Source organism: Carcharodon carcharias, chromosome 10 (genome assembly GCF_017639515.1).
Source record: "Carcharodon carcharias isolate sCarCar2 chromosome 10, sCarCar2.pri, whole genome shotgun sequence".
Lineage (NCBI taxonomy): Eukaryota > Metazoa > Chordata > Chondrichthyes > Lamniformes > Lamnidae > Carcharodon > Carcharodon carcharias.
The window spans coordinates 72,602,872-72,629,537 of NC_054476.1; the positions used below are offsets into that span (position 1 = coordinate 72,602,872).

Genomic DNA, 26,666 nt, shown 5'->3' on the forward strand with positions numbered 1-26,666 from the left:
TATCAAAGAGCATGTCCCAGCCACTGTCTGCAATGGGCAAGGTACAAACCATACCCAACCAGTCTGTGCTTGCTAAACTCAAAGCACAGTGTCCAACATTAGGTGTGATTCTGCCATTGGATAACATTGCTAAATAATCCTCAGTGTGCTAAGAATTATGCTGACAACCAATTTAAGATTGTCAGTCAGGCTCACAGTGTGGTGCAGTTGCATGTACTGGAAGGTACAGATATTAGTACATAGGGCCTTGTTCTTTGCAGCCAGAAAGAACATGTGCACATGTTGCGCCTCTTTCAGCTAAACAAAATAAATGACAGCTGTTCATTGACTCATTCCTCAGGGCAATGCCTTGACCAATCAGGGTCAAGCTGCTTGGTTTAAATTTTAAACATTGCTTGGCAGTTAACTGTCAGTCACCATCATTGGTGCATTCTCCTTGGCAAAGCCTCTACCAAGCAGAGTCCACTTGCCAACCAATCAGCACTCTCTCCTCATACAGTATAAATTTTTGTTTTCTCTCATATTGGTATTCTTGAATAGTGACCTGATGAGTGCAAGACAAAAAGCTTCGACATGTCTCTCTCTTCAGCAGTATATTAAACATTTGGCATATTGCACAAATTTCCTTCACATGGTACTCTCACGTCATTTCACAATTTTTCAGTGCAGCTTTTATGTAAACATTTAAAATGGGGAAATCCCATGTTAACATTTCTTTGCTACACAATAACGACAAACCTCTGGTCACTGAACACACTGTCCAGTTTGCATACTATTTTGTTTTTAAATCCAATTTTTCTATTTTTGTTTTGTCAATTTTAAGTTGTTTTCAACCCAATTTATTTTTATTTCAGAGTTCTCACAACCCACTCAGAGCAGTCTGGTTCTTCATTTAGATCTTACATTATACTGTCCCTGTTTGCCATCCTTCCTATTTCCATTGCAGCGTAATAGTCAGCTGACCTCACACTTAATCATCAGCCTTACTCTGCTGACAAAATTCTGGCCAACAGATTGGCATTGGAGCCAATTTTACCTATCCCCAAATTGGGGCCAATGCTTACTTACCCCAACAATGGGGCCATCTCTTACCCACCAATGGGGCCAACTTTGGGTTTCATTAGAAGTGGCCAGACCTCAAGGTATTTGGTATCGCTACATTGTGACTTCATTCCCCCAACTTTCCACGCCTCCCTATTTGCTTACAATCCACCCTCAGCAGACTGAACCAGCATTGGACAATTCACAAGTACTTATAGTGATTGTACAATACAAATATATAGCTTTAATTATCTTGGTGTCATAATAAAGTAAGCATCGTTTTTCACTTCAACTTACCCTTTGTTTCAGTATGGGTTGTGCAATGAAATCCATCACACCGAACTATACACTTAAAGTGAATCAACTATATAAAGGTTATAACAAATAAAACAACTTTTCCATATGGTGTCTTTAATATACGTGCATTACAGAGAGGTAATCAAAAAATGGACATCGGACCAAAGAAGAAAACATTAGAAAAGGTGAGCAAAAATTTGGAATAATAGGTGACTTTTAAGGGAGGTCTTAATAGAGGAGAGGGAGATGGAGGTGTTCAGGGAGGACATTTCAGAATATGTGTCCTAGACTGGGATGAAGGGAGAGGGAAAATGAAAACACAGGTGAAGGCAGAAACTGCAAAGAGTTGCAGAGGCAATTGTGGGGCTGCAGAATGTTACAGAGATAGGAATGAAGGGCATGGAGATGGGGTGGGAGAAGGGTTGAAAGGCAGAGAATAGTGGCACAAATTCTAGGAGAAAATAAGGAAGTGAAGAATGAGGGAACTTAAACAAGAGAAGAGGCAAAAGGGCAGTTAGGGAAGGTAAAAAGGAGGAGAAAGCAGGGGAAAGGATAAAATAGGAAGACAGATGGTAGTGCAATGAGGGAATTGCAATGGGAAGGAAGGCAAGAGGGAGCGTGGAGTGTGTTATGAAAACCAACTTACTTTCTCGGCGAGAGCAGGGGTTGGGAACTCCATATCCCAACACAGTTTCTGAGCATGTGCAGACCGAGAACATGCTGCATATGCACAATTCTGCATTTTGGGCCCAGTGCACCTTTGCATCAAGGAAAACAGCGCAAAAACCCAGATCATGTGACTGGTGAGTGGTGCGGCATTGCAGAGAAGTGTCCCAGGCATGGGACAGGGAGAAGGGACAAGGAGAAGGGACAGGGGCATTTCCCAAAGGGAGAGATGGCAGGAAGAGAAATAGAGGACAGAGACAGATCCCAGTTAAGTTAAGAAAAAAAAGAGGAGCAGGAAAACAGGCTCCAAGGAGGAAAAGGGCGGCAGGTACAAGACTTTAAGTGAAGACGGCTCAGGAGAAGCCCTGACAATTGAAGAGGGCAGCAGAACATTGGTGGCTCTGTGCTGCAGGCCATTGGGATGAAGGTGCCCCTTTGGAGCGGTCGTGTTTCTGCTCAGGCCGACCAAAGATCTGAAGTTGTGCTTGTGAGTTGGTGCTCGAGTGCATACTTGGGAATCCAGGGGAATGGAATCTCGGGAGACGAGATCCAAGCGTTGCAATGCGGGCCATCATTGATTCCATCTGAATTGGAGTGACTTTTGGTGAGAATTCTCAGGTTATATCTTTGAAGATGAAAACTGGCTTTTTTGATGGGATTGGGTGATTCACAATCTTTACTGACATCTGGGTAGGTTGTTGAGAAATCCGTGGTCTCTATCTTGGTTGCATTTGCCATTTAGTGTGCAGTGTGGTGTGCTCGACAACAGTTGGCTTGTTAATTCACATGTACCTCATATTAATCCTGAATGTTCAAGTATAAGATCAATATTGTAAATTGTTTTATCTTTCTGACCTTGTATAGTAAAGTTTACTTTTATTTGTTTAAAACTCATGGAATCTTGTGGCTTTATTTTATTAGCAAGTATCTTGAATCTCAAACTTTGTCTACTTTAAACAAAATATTATTAGTCCCTAAAAACAAAAAAACTGCGGATGCTGGAAATCCAAAACAAAAACAGAATTACCTGGAAAAACTCAGCAGGTCTGGCAACATCGACGGAGAAGAAAAGAGTTGACGTTTCGAGTCCTCATGACCCTTCAACAGAACTCAAACCCAGTTCTGTTGAAGGGTCATGAGGACTCGAAACGTCAACTCTTTTCTTCTCCGCCGATGCTGCCAGACCTGCTGAGTTTTTCCAGGTAATTCTGTTTTTGTTTATTATTAGTCCCTAACTGGATCTTACCAAAAACTTGGGGGGTCTGGTCCAGAATCATAACAAGTGATAGACAGGAGGTGGAAGATGGAAAAGAAGAGGAGGGAAAGAAGAGAGGGAAGGGAGTCAAAGATGAGGAAAGCAACTGATGTCGTACAACACTACCCATCATGTCCCACTATAAGAGAGAAGCAGGAGAGGAGAGGACAGAGAGAGAAATAGAAAAGTAATGAAAGGAAGGAAGAAGCAACATGAACAATCAAGTAGCAGACAGACCAAATATTCTGAGCTAATGCGAGAAATGCCAAAGCAGATTAATTAGTTTATATTATATGTGGCACAGCACTGTGTTAGCCATTGCTATCTAGTACCAAACTCCTGTATTACCTATACCAATTCCCATATCTTTACCCATCAGATGCCCTTTATTTTTTTGTCTCTATTCTACCAATCTATCATTGTTCTTCTTTATAGACACATTTTCACTGAAGTAGTCACTTCACTCAAAACCTTCTAGTCATTTTCCAACTACTGGAAAGAAAGAGAAGCATTTCAGAACAAAACACAAATGGTCATCTGGCATAAATCTTGTATACATGCTTACAGGCAGGCACAAGTTCAGCTTAGGAACATATGCATCGTTGTTCGTACGCTCGCACCTGTCTTAACTTGCATCAAGTCTTGTTCTTCCATCACTCCCGTATTTGCTGATTTTCATTGACTTCCAGTCATCCAATTTAAAATTCACATTCTCATGTTCAAATCACTCCATGGTTTTATCCTTCTCTTTGGCTGTACCATCCCCCAGATCCATAATCCTACAAGAACTCTACATTCACCAAACTTACGCATCCCAAAATCCCTTCCTCCCACCACCCACAGCCATGCATCGAGTCATCTAGACCTTAAGATCTGTTTTCCCCCAAACCTCCTCACCTCTCTGTCCTCCTTAAAATCCATCTCTTTGACTAAGCTTTTAGTCACCCCTTCTATTATCTCCCTCTTTGCCTCAAAGTCAATCTTTCTTTGATTATTCTCATGTGAAACACCTTGGAACATTTTTCAATGTTAACAGCACAATCTAAATGCAAGTGCTTGTTGTTGTTATTTCAGGCTCTGGATCTGTGTGTGTGATTTGTAACACAATCATAAACCATTGTTAAAGATTTAGTTTATATTCATGCCCAGAGGGTTCATTCTTCCTCAGAGAGAGATCTGCATGATTTCTTTCTGGGAATGAACCAGGTTTGATCAATGCAGTTCTGAATGGAATAAGACCTGGTTGACTGCATCCCACTGATTTCTCTCTTCATTATTGCCTCCTTTATCTTATTTTATATAGTTTAATAATTTGACCACGTATTTCAGATGCAGAAAGTTTCGGACTAATTGTGCAGAGGCTATCTTCAATTCTATATGCTGACCTATTGGCGTGAATAAGGTTACTTTTACAAAATTGTATGAGCAGGCAATGTAAAGGACTGGGAAACCCTCTGGGAAACCTTACCGGTGGAGAGCACTTTTTAGGAAATCTCTCTTAGAAGTCCCATGCTGGGAGAAAACATTGATAAAATCAGCCCTAAAAGTGTCAAACACGGAATGTGCATGTTCACATTAAGTGGAAGCATTGAGAGATTTCACTGTATCAGGGGAACTGTGCTCAGAACATTTGACATAGTTCTTCTTGGAAATTAAGTTACACAGGATGTGCTGATTTTGCTGTACATTTAAGTTTCCTCTATCAGTGTAGATAAAACCAAACTGTTTCCGGTGGTAGAGAGGTCCAGAACAAGCAACCATAGATACAAGATTAAAAAGGATGAAAGAGAGAGCAGCAGGAACTCACGCAGAGATTTGTGTGGCAGTGGGATTCAGTTCCAGGGTTAGTGATTGAGGCAGAAACTACAGGCGGAATTTTCTGTGTCCACTGGTGTCGAGCGTCATGGTGGGTATGAGAGGACAATATGGAGGGATGGCCAAAAATCGGTTTCACGATGCCGTCTTCTCTGCCCGTCAATGGTGGGCTGCGTTTCCCGCCCCCACACGAATTGTAATACACCTGCATATTATTATAAGCCCAGCTTTCCGGAATCATCCCCCCAACACTGGATCATCCAGGCACCATGCCAAGGTGTTTCACAACTGAACAGAAGCAATGTTCACCTGGCGAGCTGCACTTCCCTTGGAACTTTGAGGTTTGTTTGCCTAACTTGCTTTGGAAAGCACTCGTGAGCATCAGCACCAGGCTTCACAGGCAGCACCACATCACTTTTACAGGGTCTCACAGGCAGGTCTCTACTTATCAGACCAGCTGTAAGGGTGGGGGTGGCTTTTCAATGGCTGCAGGGCTATGACTTGCTTGGGGAAGTGGTGAAGTGGCTTCAGGCAAAGGAAGAGGCTGCAGGGCTAGGGCAATACTGGTGAAGGGGGTAACCCAGGGTATGTGGGGGGACATATGTTGATCTGTGCAAGTGGCCTCACAGAGAGGGCTGAGGGGGAAGTCACCAGAGAAGTGGAGGCTAGGTGGGGATGTGAGGGTGTGTGTGAGACAGTGAGTGATGATGTCTCTTGAGCTGGCAATGAGTGAGATGGGCAGTGATGGGCTTGTGAGTGTATGAGTTTAGAGTGATGAGATGGTTGCCTTACTCTGGTGGCACGGATGAGATCATTCATCCTCTATCTGCACTTGATGGCAAACCTCTTTTTGTACAGCATTGACATGGACCACCACTGCCACCACCTCCCAAGCCAGAGTGGTGACACTGATGAGCCTCCTGAGTCCAGAGCAGGAATAGAGGACATTTCATTCATTAAGACAGTCTGTCAGTTTCAATGTGTTTAACATACAATGTAATGCTGCAACACCTCTCAAATGGGAAACATTATCATTTAGAAGATGGAGGCAGTTGATATATGGGACACCATCACCTTCAGGTTTCCCTCCAAGTTACATACCATCTTGGCTTGTATATATATTTGTTATTCCTTCCTCTTTGCTGGGTCAAAATTCTGGAGACCCCTACCTAAAAACTACTGGAGTACCTTCACCACACAGGCTGCAGATGTTCAGGAACGTGGCTACTATTATCTTCTCAGGGGTAACTCGGATCAATTTGCCAGTATTTATCCAAATCCTAAGGATGAGTTTTAAAAAGTCATTGCATGGCCTATGCAGGCCCATGCATCTATAGTATGTCTTCCTAAGCTGGCACCAGCTCACATGTAGCATGGCAGAGTGCTTCATGATAACATCCTGAGCTAGCCACTACCTAGCTTGCAGTGCTGGTTGGATCTACCAGGAGACCCTCGAGGGTGCTGAAGGTTTTTCCAGGAGAATGTAATCAGGGACATGGTCACCTATACTGTACATGAGGATCTCTAATATCAATGAAGTAGCAAAGGTAGACTTGGTGGCCAAATAACTTATCCCTTTTTTACAACATACAAAACAAAGGCTCATATAAGATAGGCAGTGGAACTGTGTTTGATGATGAACTTGATGATGGAGAAAGAATGGGCTAACCTGAGGGTTCTCGGCCCCTGCACGCATTAGTTTTCTTTTGTCAAGGATGAGGAGATTTTCCTACATATAAACCTGCAAGTTTTTGCTGATGCAGGATTCTGAATAATGAACCCAGCAGGCATTTTAACTTCCTATTCAAGCCAACTCAGTTAGATCTGCCAACAATCACAAGTCACAATGAAGAGATTAAAATTGGTGTTATGTGTTACTGAAACAAATGTAATGGGTGTGTTACTTCACAACTGGCATTCATGTTATAAGGCTGCAGCACTTACAAGTTCTGTTGAAGGGTCATGAGGACTCGAAACATCAACTTTTTTCTTCTCCGCCAATGCTGCCACACCTGCTGAGTTTTTCCAGGTAATTCTGTTTTTGTTTTTGTTTTTGTTTTGGATTTCCAGCATCCGCAGTTTTTTGTTTTTATGCAGCACTTACAATGTTAAATTGTTTAACCTTCAATGTGGAAGTCATCACACATTAATAAGGGACGTTAGAGTTGAGGCAGAAGACCAGCCATAATCATACTGAGTGGCAAAGTAGGTTTGAAGGGCCAAATAGCCTACTCCTGCTCCTATTTTTTATGTTTTTCTATTATATGTTTTTATGCCTGAAGTAAAACATAATTTCTATGAATTATGAAAATAATATATTTAATAGAATTAAGACATACGAGAGTGGCAGTAGAATGGACATCTCCAGAAGGAAGAGGGAGGCGGGGCTGGCCAATGAAGACTTGGACTGAAGTGCATTTAAGGAGGACTCTCAAGAGCGGGACACTACCTGGGCTGGAGCAAAAGAGATTGTGATGGACCAGGGCTGGTGGCGGAGTCTTGCTGCCCATTGTCTCACACGGGATCAGAGGAACTAAGTCTAAGTAAGAGAGTAGTCTCAGAGCTAAAGGTTCAAGGAATTGTTACACAATTCATGCCTTTTCCCAAACTCTTGTCCAGAGCACTGAAACTACACAATATCAGAGTGCTATGCTAATTATTTCGAGTCAGCCAAGTCAGGGCCTATATCCAAAATCATTGCAGCAACTAAACTGTTTAAATCAAATAAATGATGGCAGAAAAAAAATTAAAGCCAAAATGACATTATACACTCCCCCCAACCCAACAAGGTCTTGTACTGGTAACATAGCCTTAGCATCACTTATACCAAAATGCACTTCATTGTTCACCTTCGTTGTCCATCCATCAAACTTAGTTAAGGATAACAAAGTCAAGTTTATCTCATAGATGCCCATCACTGGTGACTGAAGTAAATGGTGCCAAACCTCATTTCGCTTTGGGTACATGATTATCTCATAAAATACCACACATACTAATTTAAGAGGTGATGCCTTTTTAATTTGTGCTATGACAAGCTGCATTTATAAATTCACTCATCATGCTATTTATCCAAGCTATCATCGGGACTGAAATGATGCATCTCTTTCTCACTTATTAAATTAAATGCAGAACCAGCAACCAAGACAGTCCCAGTTCAATTCACCAATACAAATCCTGGTCTATAGCGTTTACTGTACCGAGGCAGTTTGCTGTTCCTCAAGGCCCGTTCCACATCCATGTCACTACTGTCAAAGTCAATGATGATAATGTTGAAGTTTTCATCCTTTGTTGCCATGTAGAGGTCTTCCATATCTATAATGAACTGCTGCACCCATCGGGCCTGGTTCTTTACTGTACAGTCAAAAAAAAGGAAGAATAATTGCTGATGTAAAGATCACTTGCCCATTAGCAAACATGACTTTTCCACTTTCTATCACTACTCTTTGGAAATCATAAGATAGGTCAAGAAGGAAACTGGCCCAACTCAGCTGATTCCTCCCAAAAAGCAACACTTCTACGCAAGTGTTTTTATCTGTTAAGCTTCCCAGTGGTTCATTCATTATGGTGATTACTTCAAGTGACTATCCTTTCACTATTTAACACAAACCCCCTATTCTTCAAACCATGACTGGATTTTAAGTAGTGCCACGGATTTATCTTTCTTCATACTGTTTTATATACCACTAAATATCACCTCATTCTAAGGCTAAGAAGTATCAGTTTCTCCAGTTATTCCTCAATACTCAGTTAGCTGACATTGGGACCATCTTAATGCTCTTCACCACATCACTCCCATGAATTCAATGTCTCCTTTGAGTCTTCCTCTGATGTGTAGGAGCATATGATTAAACAGGGAGAGTTGAAGTGAGGGAAGCACTCCTTTGCATCTGACCTGAGCTAAACCCCAAGTAGAAGTACTTTATTTTAAAATAGGTAGAAAATGTGACAAAACTATTTCATTCCTTAACTTGCTAAAATGCAAATATTCACCTGAAGTATGAAAAAAAGTTACTGCTCTAGCAGTTGTGACAACAGCTCCTTATTGGTATGCAGTAGGTTTGTAGAACACTAGGTATTTAAAAAGTGATTTAATATCCCAGATCTTCCAGTCAGCGGTGAAATGGAGGCATATGCTGATAATCGTGTTTGATGGCATGTTGTTACCTTCTTATGTTGGACAGCTGGGAATTCCTCTCCCAGTTCCAGCACAAAGCAATCATTGATGGAACTCAGGGGACTCGTGGCATGGGGCAGATATGGCAAAGCCACCCCTCTCTGAGGTCATTGGAGGGAGACATGCCCCTTGAGGTCCAGCAGTGCTCTAGCGTTCTGGGAAGTGCTGTGTTTAAGGTATGGATTTTCGCAGAGTCATGGAGGTTCCGTGCCTTACCCAACCCAGCATAAGGACCCCAGATTAGGAAGTCCCACCCTCATTTCTGACAGATCCTATTTTTGCTGGTAGGGGAAAGCTGGCAGGATGTGATTCATACATTCATACAACCAAAACCCAGCAAGGCATTTTGATCTCAGTGCTGAGTTCAGACAGATCCTATTTTCGCTGGTGTGAGGTCCGTTTCCCACAGTGTGTGACTTAAGATTTTTAAGAGTAGATGTGAATGCTCACAAAAGGCAAGTGAGGTCTGTAGAACTATCAAACTGTCAAGTTAGTTAAATCCCCTGCCCTTTAAAACCAGCCTGATGTGTCTCTGAGTTGAATGCAGTTTCAATAGCTGTTTGTTGACATAAATCTAAGGTCTGTCATTAAAGTATTAATACGGCTTGACTATTTCCACGACCTATCATTATCACTGCAAGGGTGGTTGAGGGGTTGGGGGGGGACCGGGCGCGGGGAAGGCGGGAGCTGTGCATTCACAGGTTTATTGACAGCTCCAAGAGGTTATTAAGAGATTAGTTGTCTTTGATGTGGCGCTATGAATATAAATGCTTGTTTCTATAAGGGATTAAGTACTGGAGGTGATTTAAATGTATTGAATGCACCATTTCTGTGAGAGTAGTGAGGTCTATATATCGTTTTTATCTAGTGAGATCCGTAATAGATGCTTCGAACTTTATTTTGTTTATTCTGAACATGACTCCTGAGCTCTGCCCATGGTGGATACTGGATGAGTTGGCATGAGTGTTTAAGGGCAAAGGATGATGGGTGTGGGCTTGTGTTGGCACTACATTGCCACAGGGGTCATGGGGATGAGTGGGAGTGGCATAGGTTGGCATGAGCTGGCACTAAATAGTCATGGGGCTATAAAGGTCTGTGGGGGACATGTGTTAGCAGAGTTGGCACTAGGCTGGCATGGGGCTATGAGGGACCATGGGGATTGGTGGGGTGGCATAGGTTGGCATGGAGGCCAAGAGGGGCCATCAGGGTGGATTGGGGCATGGGTTGGCATTGATAGGAAGTGGGTAGTGGGGTGGGTGAGGGGGTGTGAGCGATGAGGGCTGGATGGCCCAATTTTAAATAAAACAACCATTACAAAATCCAAGAGCACTGAGGCAGGCCTTTTAACCAGCCCACCTCAGCACTCAGCAGCCCCTGTGGTTGCCACTGACCTGCTTCCAGAGGTGGAAGGCCCGAATCTAGTATGTACCTGCCACCCCAGAATGAAGATCCCATTATTTTGGGCACTTTTTCCAAAGCGGGTGCAGTGAGTTGGGAAATTTCCTGACTCTGTGCCAAGGGAGCGAAAATCTGGGCCTCAGTATTTGCAAGTGTTTAAATGTTTACAAGAGTTCCTTCCTTCAACTCTTAAAATCAGCCATCACCACCCCACCTTTGCTCTGCTCACCATCCCCCTTCCCCTGTCTCCTCAGGCTTTGCTCACCCAACACCCCTCCACCTCCCCACTACTCCTCCACCCCACTAGTAGCTCTGCTCACCCCACTCCCCACCCCTGGCATTGCTCACCACCCCTCCACTGCACTCCCTGAGTTCCTCAGTCTACCTGAAGATTTGGAGGTGCTGCAGTGGGGTGGGGGGATGTTGAGTGCAGCCAGGGTTGCCGGTGGAGAGAGGGTGCTGGGGGGGGCGGTGGGGGGGTCTTGCTGGGAGTGGGTGAGTAGTGAGCAGAGTGAGGGATGCTGGGGTGGGGGCTAGGGTGTCGGGGGTTGCCAGAGCAGAGCCAAGGCCATTGGAGTGCTTTGACAGTCCTCTTGATTTAAAGGACTGTACTCCTGAGTATGCTGTATGTCTGTTAGGAGCAGATCTAAATAAATTAGTGCAAATAATTTGCCAAGTACCAGGCAAATGGCCCAAGTTTACACGCTGATAGGTCCAGGCTGGACCATCAGCATGGAATCCCATGGAGCCATTACTGGCAAACCACAAGTTCTGGATTCAACATAAGTTGACCCTCTGGACCTTGTAATTCTGTTGCAGCCCTCATTGGTGGCAGGCACCTCAATGTTCACCGCTATTGGCAACAGAAGATCTGGGCAATTATTTTTACTACTGCAGTTGTAGTCTTGCTAAATAAAGATATTATTGACAACTCAGCATATTGTCCACTCAGACCTTAAAAGTGCTAGCAAAAAGGTATTTTTAATTAAAATATGCTCTGAATTGACTACTTCTATAGTGGAGTATAAGATACATATCGGCATTTTATCCAGAGCCTGAGGGAGAGTCTCCCAGGGAGGTTGAGTGCAGAATTCTGTGCAACCAGGAGAGATTAATATGGAAAGCAGGCAAACTAGAAGCTGAGTTCCTTAGAGAATAGAAAGAGGGGCTGATGTTGAAATTAAACAGCAAAAACAGAAGGGAAAAAAAAACAAATGGACAACAAATAGAAGAATTGAGCATCGATGTGTGGGATTAAGGAAGGTTTGTATGGCACCAAAGGCATCAAGTCCCTTTTTGAGGCTGAGACTGGAAAAAGTGAGAGGAATCTAATTGTAAGGCTGAGACATGTTTTGTGAAAGACCACAGTGTCAGGCTGATGGGGACCAGCATGCAAAAAGACCACATGAGGCTGAGAGGTGAACATGCAAGGCTTTGAGCATCACCAAGGCCATTGGAAAGTAACTGTGATATAGATTGCAAACCCACTGAAAAGAAGAAAATTTAGTTCACAATTTTACTTCATATAAATCCAGTATCTGAACGAGAAATAAATGACAGTTGAGCAGTCTGAACTTCCTCAATTTGGTATAAGTGCAGCTGTACATTCTATTTTTATCAAATTTTATACTATGATATTATAATTATTATGAAAATATACTTCTTGTTTTTGTGGTCAGATGGATGTTGTGAAACACCTAATATAAATGAAAAGGTAAAAATAAATGTAAATGAGCTCCATTTGGTTCATTGATTTAACTTTGATTCACCACGTTGAGTTCAATTCTTGTAAAGTAGTGCACTAATAGCATTGATGTATGACAATTACTTAATGGGGCTAGCAACCCTCTGCCACCTTTCTCAGATGATATGCTGCTTTCAAAAGATAATATAGTATAACATGTAAAGCACAATGTCTTATTCCACTGCCAAGGTAGATCTATGACGCTTTAAGGCCACAATATCTACATGTTAAGTAAGTTCCATATCGATTAGAGGTTACCTGCTGTGAGCAGACTGGAAACTATGTGTAAATTCCAGGCTTCAAGTGAAGAGCTGGCTTTCTGTTTTATAAAGAGATTGTTTTCCAAGAAATGTTATGTCAGGAGGGCGACAGATGTGTATTAAAGGTAATTCTAATACACATATTACAGAGTTCTTCCATTTTTATGACATGATATTCTGGGAATTTTATGAGTGTTTTAGGAATTGAATTCTGCAGCTCTATTCATCATTTTATGAAAGGTGCAAATAAGTAGATCTGATGCTACATATATTCCGTGACCAATATGTGCTTAATTTTTTATCCTTTACCTGTTACAAGCTGAGAATACACAAAAATCTACGGGAGCTATGCCAGTTGGCGGTAGATATCTGCAATTTAACAGTGCTGGGGAGGGGTGGGGAATGGGGATCAGTTGCACTTGGATCAGTGCTCTGCTTTGGTTTTCCCAGTGGCATCTGAACAGCCACATAAACGTAATTAGAGAATGCAGACATTGAAGGTTCTCTGAAGAAAATGTAAAAAAAAAAGTGAGACCACAGAGAACTGAAAAAGCAAAAAGGAAAACTTGCATTTTTCATGACCATCAGACATCTCAAACCCGTTTTACAGGCAATGAAGCACAATCAAGGATACTCAGCAGGCAATTTGTGCATGGCAAACACCCACAAACAGCAATGTGATAATGAACAGATAATCTTTTTTGTGATGTTGATTAAGGGTTGAAATTTGGTCAGGGTTCCCCTGCTCTTCTTAAAAATAGTGCCATGGGATCTTTTATAATACCCAAGCAGGCTTCAATTTCATGTCTCATCTGAAAGACACCACCTTGACAGTGCAACACTCCCTCAGTACTGCACTGGATGTCAGCTTTGATTTTTGTGCTTAAGCCCTGGAGCACAGCCTTGTGACTCAGAGGCAAGAGCCCCAAAGGTAAGGTGCCAGCTGAGCTACAGCTGACACAAGTGACATGGAAAAGCATACACAAAAGGGACAGAATGAAGTCTGCATTCGGCTAATTTTAGCCTATCAGAAACCAATGCCATCAATAGAAGAGGTGAACTGAATGGAGAAGCCAAACCCTGAGATTAAATTTATGCCACAAGCTACAAGGAGAAAGAAAACTGTCAGGCCCAGTGAAGGCATGTCCTATTCAGAAATTTAAACATTGATTGCATTTAGTATACACTTTTCTGAAACTGTCTTTTATTTAAAAATGGACACTAACAAGATTAAGATGGTTGATAAGGGTCAGGTGACTTCTGCAATTTCTACACAGACTACCTCAAGTTTCCAGAAAAGTTCTTACTTGAACGCCTATTGGTGGAGTGCTCCCCCTTGAATGGAAATACCAAGATGAAAACTACCTATGGAATTTACACTTGCTATTGTTTGTGGATTACCAAAAACACAAGTCCATTCTCCATGGCCTGGATTTTCATCACTGAGATAGCTAGTGGGAGTTGGGAAACTTCCCGGCTCAGCCAGCTTGCTTGGGAGAAAATGCTAACAAGAATGGGATTTTCATTTTGGGGGTGGAGTTGGGTGCAGGCTAGAGTTGGGCCAGCAGACCCAGGAAATTGTTAGGAGGCAGCCACTAGGGCTGCTAGGTGCTGATGTGGGCTGTTTAAAAGGCCTGGTTTGTAATCCTGAGACTTCATCCCAGCTAAAATGAAAATAGAAAGACCCTCTAGCCCTCACTCTTCACAGTCATTCACCTCCCACACACACCGATCCTCATCCATGCCACCTCATGCCCCCATCCACTCCCCCACAGTCCCTCATAACTCTATGACAAGGTATGCCTCCCACCCATGACCCCTCATGCCCGCATGCAAAGATATGCACCCCGCCCACGCGCTATGGCCCTCATGCCAAGCTATGGCACGTTCATGCCAATTCACCCAATATACAATATAGAGAGCCAATGAACCCTATAGTGACGGTAGGATGCAGTCCAGAAATCTATTAGACGGTTGAAACACCTGAGCCCCAGAGAAAATATTGCTTGATTGACAGCTCTGGCTCTCTGATCTTTGCTATCAATTTCACAATATTCACTTATACAAGATGAAGAGGTTTCAAAAACTTGCAGTTTCAGCTATTGAACCTTTAAAGGATTTGGATGATTAACACTTATATTGCCCTCTAGTAAAAAATGTTTTCAGAAAATGGAAAGTTATCAACGAATAACTATTTTTTAAAGCTTGTTTTAAATACATCCTTCGGTCACAATAGGGTTCATTGGTTCTATACTTTGTACAGTAGGTGAATGGGCATAAAAGTGCCATAGTTTGGCATGAGGGCCAAAGGGGTTGTTTTGGGGGCATACCTTGGCCTGGGGAGCATCAGGAGGATCTTTTGAACTTATCTTTCAAAAGGACCCCTTATACAGACTATGGATTACAACCATTCTGAGATGCTGTGAACCATGACTCATTGAAGGTTTAGTCCAATTCCATGAAAATTGTGGAGGACTAGCACATGCCTATGCCCGCAATGGAACTAGCCAGGTCAGGAATGCAGAATGTGAGTTTTTGACTCAAACCACCCCACACCGTTAGAGGGCATTCCCGAAAATTGGAAACTCAAGAATGGGGTTGAGAATTCCAGAATTGGGAACTGGCCACCATTTTAAAGAGCTCCCGAGTCATCCCAATTTGGTGAAAATCCAAGACCATGTCTGTGAGTTTGATGAGTTTAATCTGGTAGCCAGTACCCAATTCTGGGATTCCCAATCCCATTTCTGGGTTTCCAATTTTCGGGAATGCCTTCTAAGGGTGTGGGTTGGTTTGGGTCAAAAACCTGCATCCTATACTCCTGACCTGGCCAGCTCCATTGTGGGCATAGGCATGTGCTAGTCCTCCACAATTTTCATGGAATTGGACTAAGCTTTCAATGAGTCGTGGTTCACAGCATCTCAAAGTTGTTGTAATCCATAGTCTGCATGAGGGGACCTTTTGTAAGATAAATTCAAAAGGTCCTCCTGATGCTCCCCAGACCAAGGTATGCCCCCAAAACAACCCCTTTGGCCCCTCATGCCAAACTATGGCACTTTTATGCCCATTCACCCACTCTACACAGTATAGAACCAACGAACCCCATTGTGTATCCATGGTTTCGGGCTTCCAGGTCATTCTGGATGGACAATATAATTTGATCATGTGACTGAAACTGCCTTCAGATAAGAATTGTACTTATCTTAAGACCTGGAGATTAACTTAGACTATACCGAGCAACAGCTACAAAACATCAGCAGTGGAAAAGGCAACAGACTCATGCCTTTTTCAACCTGGACATTTAAAAAGTCTCTCAGCCTGATTCCTACTCCAAGTCCACCTGTAAAGAAACTTGCCTTCTTGTTAAGGAGAAACCACAAATGACTATTTTCGCAACCTGCTGAACATTCATTTCCAAGAGGGAATCCTGCAATAGTCCCTCATATATGACTACAGTTATTGAAGCCACTTAAACCACCCCTTCAGAGTGAAAATACTGCCTTCGCTGGACCTGCAGCAACAGCTTTTCCTTTGATGAGCCAAGCATGTGAACAATGAACTATCCTTTTGTTTACAATTTTTAGAAGTTCACTATTCTCTTGAACTGTACCTTTCTCAGATGAGTATAAACGAGTGACATAGCATTTAGACTTTCAGGCTGGAGGCTTGAATAAATAATCCTCTTTACTTAAATCCACAAAAGTTTGCTGCTGTTACTTAAATTGGCTGCACGCACTCTGGGGGCTAAGAAACATACACACCTTCCTCTCCAAAATACACTGATTACGGACAGTAAGGAAAAGGGTACAAAGGTTTCAGTTCTCTCCTGATCCTGTTTGTTTAACAAAGCTTACATTATATGATGAGGCATTCAAACTCACATTCACCTTGCCATGATTTTACTGATTTCAACAGAAAGGGCAACAAAGAAACTTTAATTTTATCAGTGTACTTCAGTCTGGACCGAAATTAGGGAGCATAGGATTGCCAATTCTGAAACAACTCAAATGTGGACCAGACATTCATTTTGAAATATCCAGTTTGCCCTACTTTAGGTGAAAGTCACAGACATTTAAGATTTCCTGACTCATAATTCAACATTGATTGGCTTGCTCAACTGGAATGGAACTCGGCCCATTTTGTTTTTGGGGACTGCTCTCAGTTTCCCAGCAAACCAGGCATCAAACGGAAAAATCAGAAACCATTAGAGCCATTAAGAATGGGGAAATAACTGTTCTCAAGGATGTAAGTGTTGAGTTTACATAAACTCAGTTGAATACGATAAAGCTCTTCCTCACCTGGAACTACAAAGTGTACCATGACATCCGACCTTATATGCAATCCTACTGGTTGGCACAGGAGAGGCTTCGAGTATGGAACGTTCAGCTGAGTGGGTTCCTTATTTTGCAAATGTGTTGTTACTTCAATTCCATCATCTTGTTTTGTTCTGTGCAGCAAGAGGTAGATGTAATCTGTCAAACGGACCACCTTCCTCCCCTTCTCCATCAGCTCCAATTCAATGAGGTATCTGTTACCACGAGCAGAATCCCTCCGTTTCTCCACATTAATGATCCGCAGAAGTGTATAAATGCTGTTTAAGGTGGCAAAAGACATGACATTAAATGTAGGAAAAATATTTCCACTTGGAGAAGAATCAAAAACTCATGGTTCTAATCATAAAATGGTCACGAATAATTCCAATAGGGAATTCAGGAGAAACATCTTTACCCAGAAAGTGGTTAGAATGTGGAACTTGATGCTACATGGAATAGTTGAAGTGAATAGCATAGATGCATTTAAGGTACAAGTACACATTGGAGAAAAGAAGAGAAAGGTAAGCTGATGGGGTTAGATGAAGTAGGGTGGAGGAAGTACTAGGGGAACAAACACTAGTGTCAACCAGTTTGGCTGAATGGCCTACTTCTGGACTATAAATTCTATGTACCATTTAACATGAGCTTTCCAGTTTTATCAAAATATATACATCCTATTAGCTGTTGACCAGTAACCAAAGTTTCTCCACAAGGGACCTAAAGCAAAAAGGGTAAAATGATCTTTTTTTTATTTTTCCAGCATTCACAGCAGGTTTCGTTTTGAAATAAGAAATCTAAGTGAAAGTCCAAGGTCTTAGACACAAGTAAGGCAAAAATTAGACATATCAAAAAGTAGGGTATAACAATATGTATGTTGAAAGTAAGCAAAAAAGGAAAATTGAGGGAGGTAAAGCACTGCAGAGTTTTGAGGCTCTGGGAAAGAATGGCAGAAAACAGTGGCGAGTAATCTTAACTTGGTACAATAGATTAGAACTGGCGTTGACGAATCAGCTGTCCGTTTTACATCTCTCCCGATTTTCTTTTCATTGAAGTCAATCCATCTACCATGACCTCGACTGGAACCACCATCTCCAAATCCCTCACCGTCAACCACCTGGGGTCAATATTGACCAGAAGGTGAATTGGACATTAGGGATGTCAACTTTGTGGCTCCAACAGCAGGGCAGGGACTGAATATTCAACAACAAATAGTTCACCTCAAGACCAGTCTCTCCACCATCTATCAGGTTCCAGCAAGAATGTGATGGAAAATACTCATCAGCCACTTGGATGAGTGCAGCTGCAATGCTTAAGCTCAGCAGTGCCTAGGACAGAACAGGTTACTTCATTACTGCTCCTGGGATCAATATTCATCCTCTCATTACTGGTGCACTGAATGTGTGATTGAAACACTGCAACAAATCATCAAAGTTATATTGACAGTGTTCCGAATGTGAGAGTTCATAAAATAGTTATGTTTTAAACTGTCACCTTTAATTCAAGGTAAGGTGGAGTAGTGAGAGGGGCATGTGACCTCCAATTATTCTTTCTAGTGATAAGCCCATGTGACCTGATGCCATGGGGACAGGGAGAGACCGAAGAGAGAGAGAGAAAGACACCAACACATGACTCAGTGAAATAGGGGGGAACAAGCCTCTTGGAAGCAACTTCAGACTGGTTCCTGTAAAAACTGCTATTCTGTGGAGAGTACAATGTAATACACAAATGCGTGAGGTCTTCAGTCCTGTTAGGAAATAAAGAGGGGATTAGTGCATTAGTTGCCTACTAAGTGATGCTTATTCAATGTTGATTTTGGTTTGTTTGTCACAGTAAAAGTCTTAAAATATGAAATCTTATTGTGTGATCCTTTCAGTTGGCCACTGGAAATTCAAATCTCTTTTTAGAAGTTATCAGCCTCTACAGGAATCATAACAAACTGGAGGTTCATCTGGGATACAAATTCAGAGGCTGAAATTAGTACACTAGAATTTGCCAGAGTTTAAATGAACAAGATTTCACAGTTACTTCTGTATCCAACTGAGGGCGCTGGTGAGAAGTGACTGAAGCATTCTGGGAAAAGTCACCATAGCCACCGCGACTCAGGAGGGAATCAAGGAGAAGGACTCTTGCACTCAACAGGAGGAAGAGCATCCAACAGAGGGCGCTGGTGAAAAGTCACTGAAGCATTCTGGGAGAAGTTGCTGTAGACACCGGGACTCAGGAGGGAATTGAGGAGGACCCACTGTCAAAGAACAGAATAGCCCGAAACATTACATTGCTGTAGTGTTTCCATCCCTCCCTCCTCCTCAAACATAAAAAAAAGAGAGGAAGAGGCAATGGATTTTAAAGAAAAAGCAGCTGATTGATGAGTAAATTCTGGGAGCAGACTCGGAGGGAGGAGCACTGGAGCGGTGAGTATAAATCTAGTTTACCTCGGGATTTGCAGCCTTGTCTCCAGGGAGCAGACTCAGAGGGAGGAGCTCCGGAGCGGTGAGTATAAATCTAGCTTACCTCGGGGATTCGCAGCCTTGTCTCCAGGGAGCAGACTCAGAGGGAGGAGCACCGGAGCGGTGACCTCGGGGCACAGAGCAACTGAAGCCAAATCTGAAAAAGTGACATCACAGGAAAGCTGTGACCTGATTGGTTGGTAGGAAATCTGCATCAAATTTGAAAAAAAAAACAGCAAGTTAATTAATAAATTAATTAACTAAGTTGAGATGGCTGGGCAGGTGATGTGCTGTAGCTGTATGATGTGAGAGCTGGCAGATCCCATTGTGAGTTGCAGTGACCACATCTGCAGCAAGTGTTGGTTGCTGGAGGAACTCTGGCTCAGAATTGATGAGCTGAAGTCTGAGTTCCAAACATTGTGGCACATCCAGGAGGGGGACAATTACCTGGATGCTTTGTTTCAGGAGGTGGTCACACCCAGTAGATTAAGTACCTCAAGTTCGGTCAGTGGTCAGGGTCAGCAGGGTATGACTGCAAGTGAGGCAGGTAGAGGGATCCTGTGTTCAGGAACAGAGGACCCTCAGCTCTTGACCTTGTCCAACAAGTATAAGGTACTTGCTCCCTGTGTGGATAAGGAACAGGGCTGTAAGGATGATGAGCCAGCTGACCACGGCACCGTGGCACAGGAGCCATTCAAGAGGGGGGAGCGAAAAGACAAGTGGTAGTTGTAGGGGATTCTATAATTAGGGGAATTGATAGCATCCTTTGTAAGCAGGATCGAAAGTCTTGCATGGTATGTTGCCTGCCCGGTGCCAGGGTGAGGGACATCTCTGACCGGCTTGAAAGGATATTGGAGAGGGAGGGGGAGGATCCGGGACAAATAACATAGGTAAGACTAGGAAAGAGGACCTGTTTGGGGATTATCAGGAACTAGGAACAAAATTAAAGAACAGGTCCTCAAGGGTTATAATCTCCGGATTACTACCTAAGCCACATACAAATTGGCATAGGGATGCGAGAATAAGGGAAATAAACACGTCGCTAAAGGAGTGGTGCGGAAAAGAGGGGTTCCATTTCGTGGGGCACTGGCATCAGTATTGAAACGAGAGGGATCTGTACCATTGGGACGGTCTCTACCTGAACAGATCTGGGACCAATGTTCTAGCAAAAAGGGTAAATAGGGTGGTCAAAAGGACTTTAAACTAGAAAGTGTGGGGGGGGGAGGGAAGGGTAAACTCCAAGAAGTATGACTAATGGGAAACAAAGCAGCAGGTTAGTGTGTAGGGGGGGTGAATTCAACTTCATGGAAAATTATGAAAAAACTGAAAAGAAAGGAGAGCCCAAGAGAGGCTATTAAATTCTCCAGAACAAAATATAGGACAGAGTGTTTGGAAAGGGCTAGGAATCTAACTTCAATCACATCAGATAAAGGGACGACAATGAGAAAGGAGACAGGAAATATAGGACTGAAGGTATTGTATCTGAATGCACGCAGTATACGAAATAAGGTAAATGAGCTTGTGGCGCAGATTGAAATTGGCAGGTATGAAGTGGTGGGCATCACGGAGACATGGCTGCAAGGGGATCAGGACTGGGAGCTAAATATCCAAGGATATACATCCTATCGAAAAGATAGGCAGGTTGGCAGAGGGGATGGGGTTGCTTTGTTAGTAAGAAATGAAATTAAATCGATAGCAAGAATTGATGTAGGGTCAGATGATGTAGAATCTGTGTGGGTAGAGTTGAAGAACCACAAAGGTGAAAAAACCATAATGAACAGTAGTCAGGATGTAGCGCACAAGATACACTAGGAGATAGAAAAGGCATGTAAGAAAGGCAAGGTTACAGTGATCATGGGGGATTTCAAAATGCAGGTAGACTGGGAAAATCAGACTGGTAGTGGATCCCAAGAAAAGGAATTTGTGGAATGTCTACGAGATGGCTTTTTGGAGCAGCTTTTGGTGGAGCCCACTAGGGAACAGGCAATTCTAGATTTAGTGATATGTAATGAGGCCGATTTGATAAGGGAGCTTAAGGTGAAGGAACCCTTAGGAGGAAGTGATAGAATTTACTCTGCAATTTGAGAGGAAAAAGCTGGAATCAGATGTAACGGTATTACAGTTGAATAAAGGCAACTACAGAGGCATGAGGGAGGAGCTGGCCAGAATTGACTGGGAGATGAGCCTAGCAGGAAATACAGTGGAACAGCAATGGCAGGAGTTTCAGGGAGTAATTTGGGAGACACAGCAAAAATTCATCCTTAGGAAGAAGAAGCATACTAAAGGGAGGACGAGGCAACCATGCCTGACAAGGGAAGTCAGGGACAGCATAAAAGCTAAAGAGAAAGCATACAATGCAGCGAAGAGCAGTGGGAAACCAGGGGATTGGGAAGCCTACAAAGACCAACAGAGGACAACTAAAAAAGAAATAAGGAGGGAGAAGATTAAATAGGAGGGTAAACTAGCCAGTAATATAAAAGAAAATGGCAAGAGTTTTTTTTTTAGATATATAAAGGGTAAGAGAGAGGCAAAATTGGACATTGGGCTGCTGGAAAATGACGTTGGAAAAGCAGTAGTGGGGAACAAAGAAATGGCGAAGGAACCGAATAGGTACTTTGCATCAGTCTTCACAGTGGAAGACACGAGTAACATCCCCAAAGTTCAAGAGAGTCGGGGGCAGAGGTAATTATGGTGGCCATTACCAAGGAGAAGGTGCTAGGAAAACTGAAAGGTCTGAAGGTGGATAAGTCACCTGGACCAGATGGATTACACCCCAGAGTTCTGAAGGAGACAGCTGAAGAGATAGTGGAGGCATTAGTGGTGATCTTTCAGGAATCACTCGAGTCAGGGAGGGTCCCAGAGGACTGGAAAATTGCTAATGTAACCGCCCTGTTTAAGAAGGGAGTGGGGCAAAAGACGGGAAATTACAGGCCAATTAGCCTGACCTCGGTCATTGGTAAGATTTTAGAGTCCATTATTAAGGATGAGATTTCAGAATACTTGGAAGTGCATGGTAAAATAGGGCAAAGTCAGCATGGTTTCATCAAGGGGAGGTCATGCCTGACAAATCTGTTAGAATTCTTTGACGAGATAACGAGTAGGTTAGACAAAGGAGAGCCAATGGATATTATCTACTTGGACTTCCAGAAGGCCTTTGACAAGGTGCTGCACAGGAGGCTGCTCAGTAAGAAAAGAGCCTATGGTGTTAGAGGCAAGTTACTGGCATGGATAGAAGATTAGCTGTCTGGCAGGAGGCAGAGAGTGGGGATAAAGGGGTCCTTCTCAGGATGGCGGCTGGTGACTAGTGGAGTTCCGCAGGGGTCAGTGTTGGGACCACAACTTTTCACTTTATACGTTAATGATATAGATGAAGGAACTGAGGGCATCCTGGTAAGTTTGCAGATGATACAAAGATAGTTGGAGGGACAGGTACTATTGAGGAGGCTGGGAGGCTGAAGAAGGATTTGGACAGGTTAGGAGAATGGACAAAGAAGTGGCAGATGGAATACAATGTGGGTAAGTGTGAGGTCATGCACTTTGGTAGAAAGAAGAGGCATAGACTATTTTCTAAATGGGGAGAGAATTCAGAAATCTGGAGTGCAAAGGGACTTGGGAGTCCTAGTCCAGAATTCTCTTAAGGTGAACCTGCAGTTGAGTTGGTAGTTAGGAAGGCAAATGCAATGTTGGCATTTATTTCAAGAAGATTAGAATATAAAAGCAGGGATGTGCTGCTGAGGCTTTATAAGGCTCTGGTCAGATCACATTGAGAATATTGTGAGCAATTTTGAGCCCCGTATCTCAGGAAGATATGTTCTGGCCCTGGAGAAGGTCCAAAGGAGGTTCATGAGAATGATCCCAGGAATGAAAGGCTTAACATATGAGGAACGTTTGAGGACTCTGGGTCTATACTCGGAGTTTAGAAGGATGAGGGCGGATCTGATTGAAACTTACAGAATATTGAAAGGCCTGGATAGAGTGGACATGGGGAAGATGTTTCCAAACGTAGGAGAGACTAGGACCCGAGGGCACAGCCTCAAAGTAAAGGGAAACCTTTTAGAACAGAGATGAGGAGAAACTTCTTTAGCCAGATAGTGGTGAATCTATGGAATTCATTGCCACAGAAGGCTGTGGAGACCAGGTCATTGAGTGTATTTAAGACTGAGATAGATAGGTTCTTGATTGGTAAGGGGATCAAATGTTACGGGGAGAAGGCGGGAGAATGGGGTTGAGAAACTTATCAGCCATGATTGAATAGCGGAGCAGACTCGATGGGCCGAATGGCCTAATTTCTGCTCCTATGTCTTATGGTCTTATGTATTCATTGAAAAATCAGCATTGCCACCTGTATTGCTTAAGCTTTTCTGGAAAGAGACAACCTATCTGTGAATGTCTTGCAACAATTAACAAAGGTTAATTTGAAGGTCGTGATAGAGGAGTTAGGAGTGTATTTAAAAGTAGGGCCTAAAAAAGCAGAGATTGTTGAAGTATTGACTCAACAGCTGAATCATGAGGAAGGAAAGGGTGATCCCTATCGCACTCATGTCAAGTTAGCCAGAATTCAATTACAAATGAAGAAACTTGAATTGGAGAAACAATTGAGAAGATTTGAACTTGAGTTCCAAAAAGCAAAAGAACAGGAAAATATTGAATTTCAAAGGGAGAGAAAGAGAAAGAGATAAGAGAATCTAGAAAGCAACAAATTAGAACAAAAGTTTGAACTTGACAAAGAAAACTTGGGTTACATGAACAGGGGATCACAAGTAAACTTAATGATGGCTCAGGATTTGGCAAGAGTTGGAATGTATTTTGTGTCATTTGAGAAAATTACAGCAACGTTGCCTTGGTCAAAAGAAAGTTGGACAGTTCTGTCGCAGAGCGCATTCCTGGGGAAGGCATTAGAAGCGTACTCATCTCTTTCAGTCATACTGTCTAGTGATTATGATATAGAGCAAATTGCTGTTCTCAATACATATGAGTTAATGCCAGAGGTGTAGAACCATAGAAAAGTTACGGTACAGAAAGAGGCCATTCAGCCCATTGTGTCTGCACCAGCCAAAAAGAAAAAAAAAAAACTAGCCGCTCATCTTAATCCCACTTTCCAACACCTGGTCCATAGGCTTGCAGGTTACAGCATTTCAGGTGCAGATCAAAGTATCTTTTAAATAACTTGAGCATTTCAGCCTCAGCCACCAACTTAGGCAATGAATTCCATATGCCCACCACCCTCTGGGTAAAGAGGTTTTTCCTCATGTCCCCTCTAATCCTTCTACCAATCACCTTAAATCTATGCCTTCTGGTAACTAACTCCTGAGCTAGGGGAAAACAAGTCTTTCCTACCTACTCTATCTAGGCCCCTCATAATTTTATACACCTCAATTATACACCCCTTAGCCTCCTCTGTTCTAAGGAAAACAACCCTAGCCTATCCAATCTCTCCTCGTAGCTGCAATTTTCAAGGCCTGACAGCATTCTTGTAAATCTCTTCTGCACTCTCTCCACAGCAATTATGTCCTTCTTGTAAAGTGGTGACCAGAACTGTATACAAAATTCTATCTGTGGCCTAACCAGCATTTTATACAGTTCCATCATTACATCCCTCCTTTTGTGCTCAATACATCACCCAATAAAGGAAAGCGTTCCACATGCTTTCTTGCCCGCCTAATCCAACTATCCTGCCACCTTCAAGGACCTGTGGACATGCACTCCAAGGTCTCTCACTTCCTCAATCCCTCTCAATAACTTCTCTATTATTGAGTACTCCCTTGCTCTGTTTGCTCTCCTCAAATGTGCTACCTCACACTTTTTGGGATTGAATTCCATTTGTCACTTCTCTGCCCACTCAATCAAACCATTGATATCGTTCTGGAGTTGACAGCTATCCTCTTCGCTGTCAACTACACAGGCAATTTTTGTGTCATCTATAAATTTCCCAATCATACCTCCCACATTTAAGTCTGAATCATTAATATATACAACAAACAGCAAGGGCCCCAACACTGAACCCTGTGGAACACCACCGGAAACTGTTTTATATTCGCAAAAACATCCATCGACCATTACCCTTTGTTTCCTGTCACTGAGCCAATTTTGGATCCTACCTGGCACCTTCCCCTGTATCCCATGAGATCTCACTTTCCTCGCCAGTCTGTAACATGGGACCTTGTCAAATGCCTTTCTGAATTCCATGTAGAAACATCCACAACTCTACCCTCATCAATCCTCCTTGTTTCTTCCTCAAAAAATTTTATTAAGTTAGTAAGACACAATCTTCCCCTAACAAAACCACGCTGACTATTCCTGATCAATCCGTGCCTTTCTAAGTGACAGTTTATCCTGTTGCTCAGAACTCCTTCCAATAATTTGCCCACCACCAAAGCCAGGCTGACCAGCCTCTAATTTTCTGGCCTATCCCTCGCATCCTTTTCAAATAATGGTACAACATTCACAGACCTCCAATCTTCTGGGACCTTGTCTGTAACTAGTGAGGATTGGAAAATGATCCCCAGAGTATCCATTATTTCCTCCCTGGCTTCCTTCTACAGCTTGGGATACAATCCATCTGGCCCTGGTGATCTATCCATCTTCAAAGATGCCAGTCCCTCCAGTACATCCTCTCACTATGCTTATTGTATCTAATATTTCACACTCCTCCTCTTTAACTAGAATGTCTACATCATTCCTTAGTGAAGACAGAGACAAAGTACTCATTGAGAACCCTGCCCACATCTTCTGTATCAACGCACAAGTTACCATGTACATCTCTGATAGGCCCTACCTTTTCCTTAGTTATTTTCTCTTGCTCTTAATCTACTGGTAAAACATCTTAAGATTTCCTTTGATTTTACCTGCCAATATTTTGTTGTATCCTCTCTGAGCTTTCCTAATTTCTATTTTTACTTCACCCTTGTAATTTCTATACCCTCCGAGTCTTTCTACAGTATTAAATATTTTCTGATTGTTTTAAGCTTTCTTTTTCTGCTTTATCTTGGCCTGTATGCTTCTGGATAACCAGGGGGCTCTAGATTTGGTAGTATCATGCTTTTTCTTTGTGGGGACATGTCTATATTGTGCCCGCTGAATCGCACCTTTGAATGCCTCCCACTGATTTGACACAGTTTTACCTTCTAATAGCTGTATTTGTCCACTCTCGCCAGCTCACCTCCCAGCTTTGTAAAATTTGTCTTCCCCCAATTCAGAACTTTTACTCCTGTTCTATCTTTGTCCTTTTCCATAATGATGCTAAATTTAACTATATTATG

General features: G+C 42.7%; 1 protein-coding gene across 1 annotated transcript in view; it reads right to left on the reverse strand.

The window, feature by feature from the left end:
- LOC121282846 (N-acetyl-beta-glucosaminyl-glycoprotein 4-beta-N-acetylgalactosaminyltransferase 1-like) overlaps nt 1-26,666 on the reverse strand; it is an 827,662-nt gene that overhangs the window by 32,351 nt on the left and 768,645 nt on the right. The window contains exons 15-16 of the mRNA XM_041196659.1: nt 16,946-17,238; nt 8,272-8,425 (exon numbers count right to left, since the gene is read on the reverse strand). Of these exons, the coding sequence (XP_041052593.1) occupies nt 8,272-8,425; nt 16,946-17,238 (447 nt within the window). The remainder of the gene's footprint in view (nt 1-8,271; nt 8,426-16,945; nt 17,239-26,666) is intronic.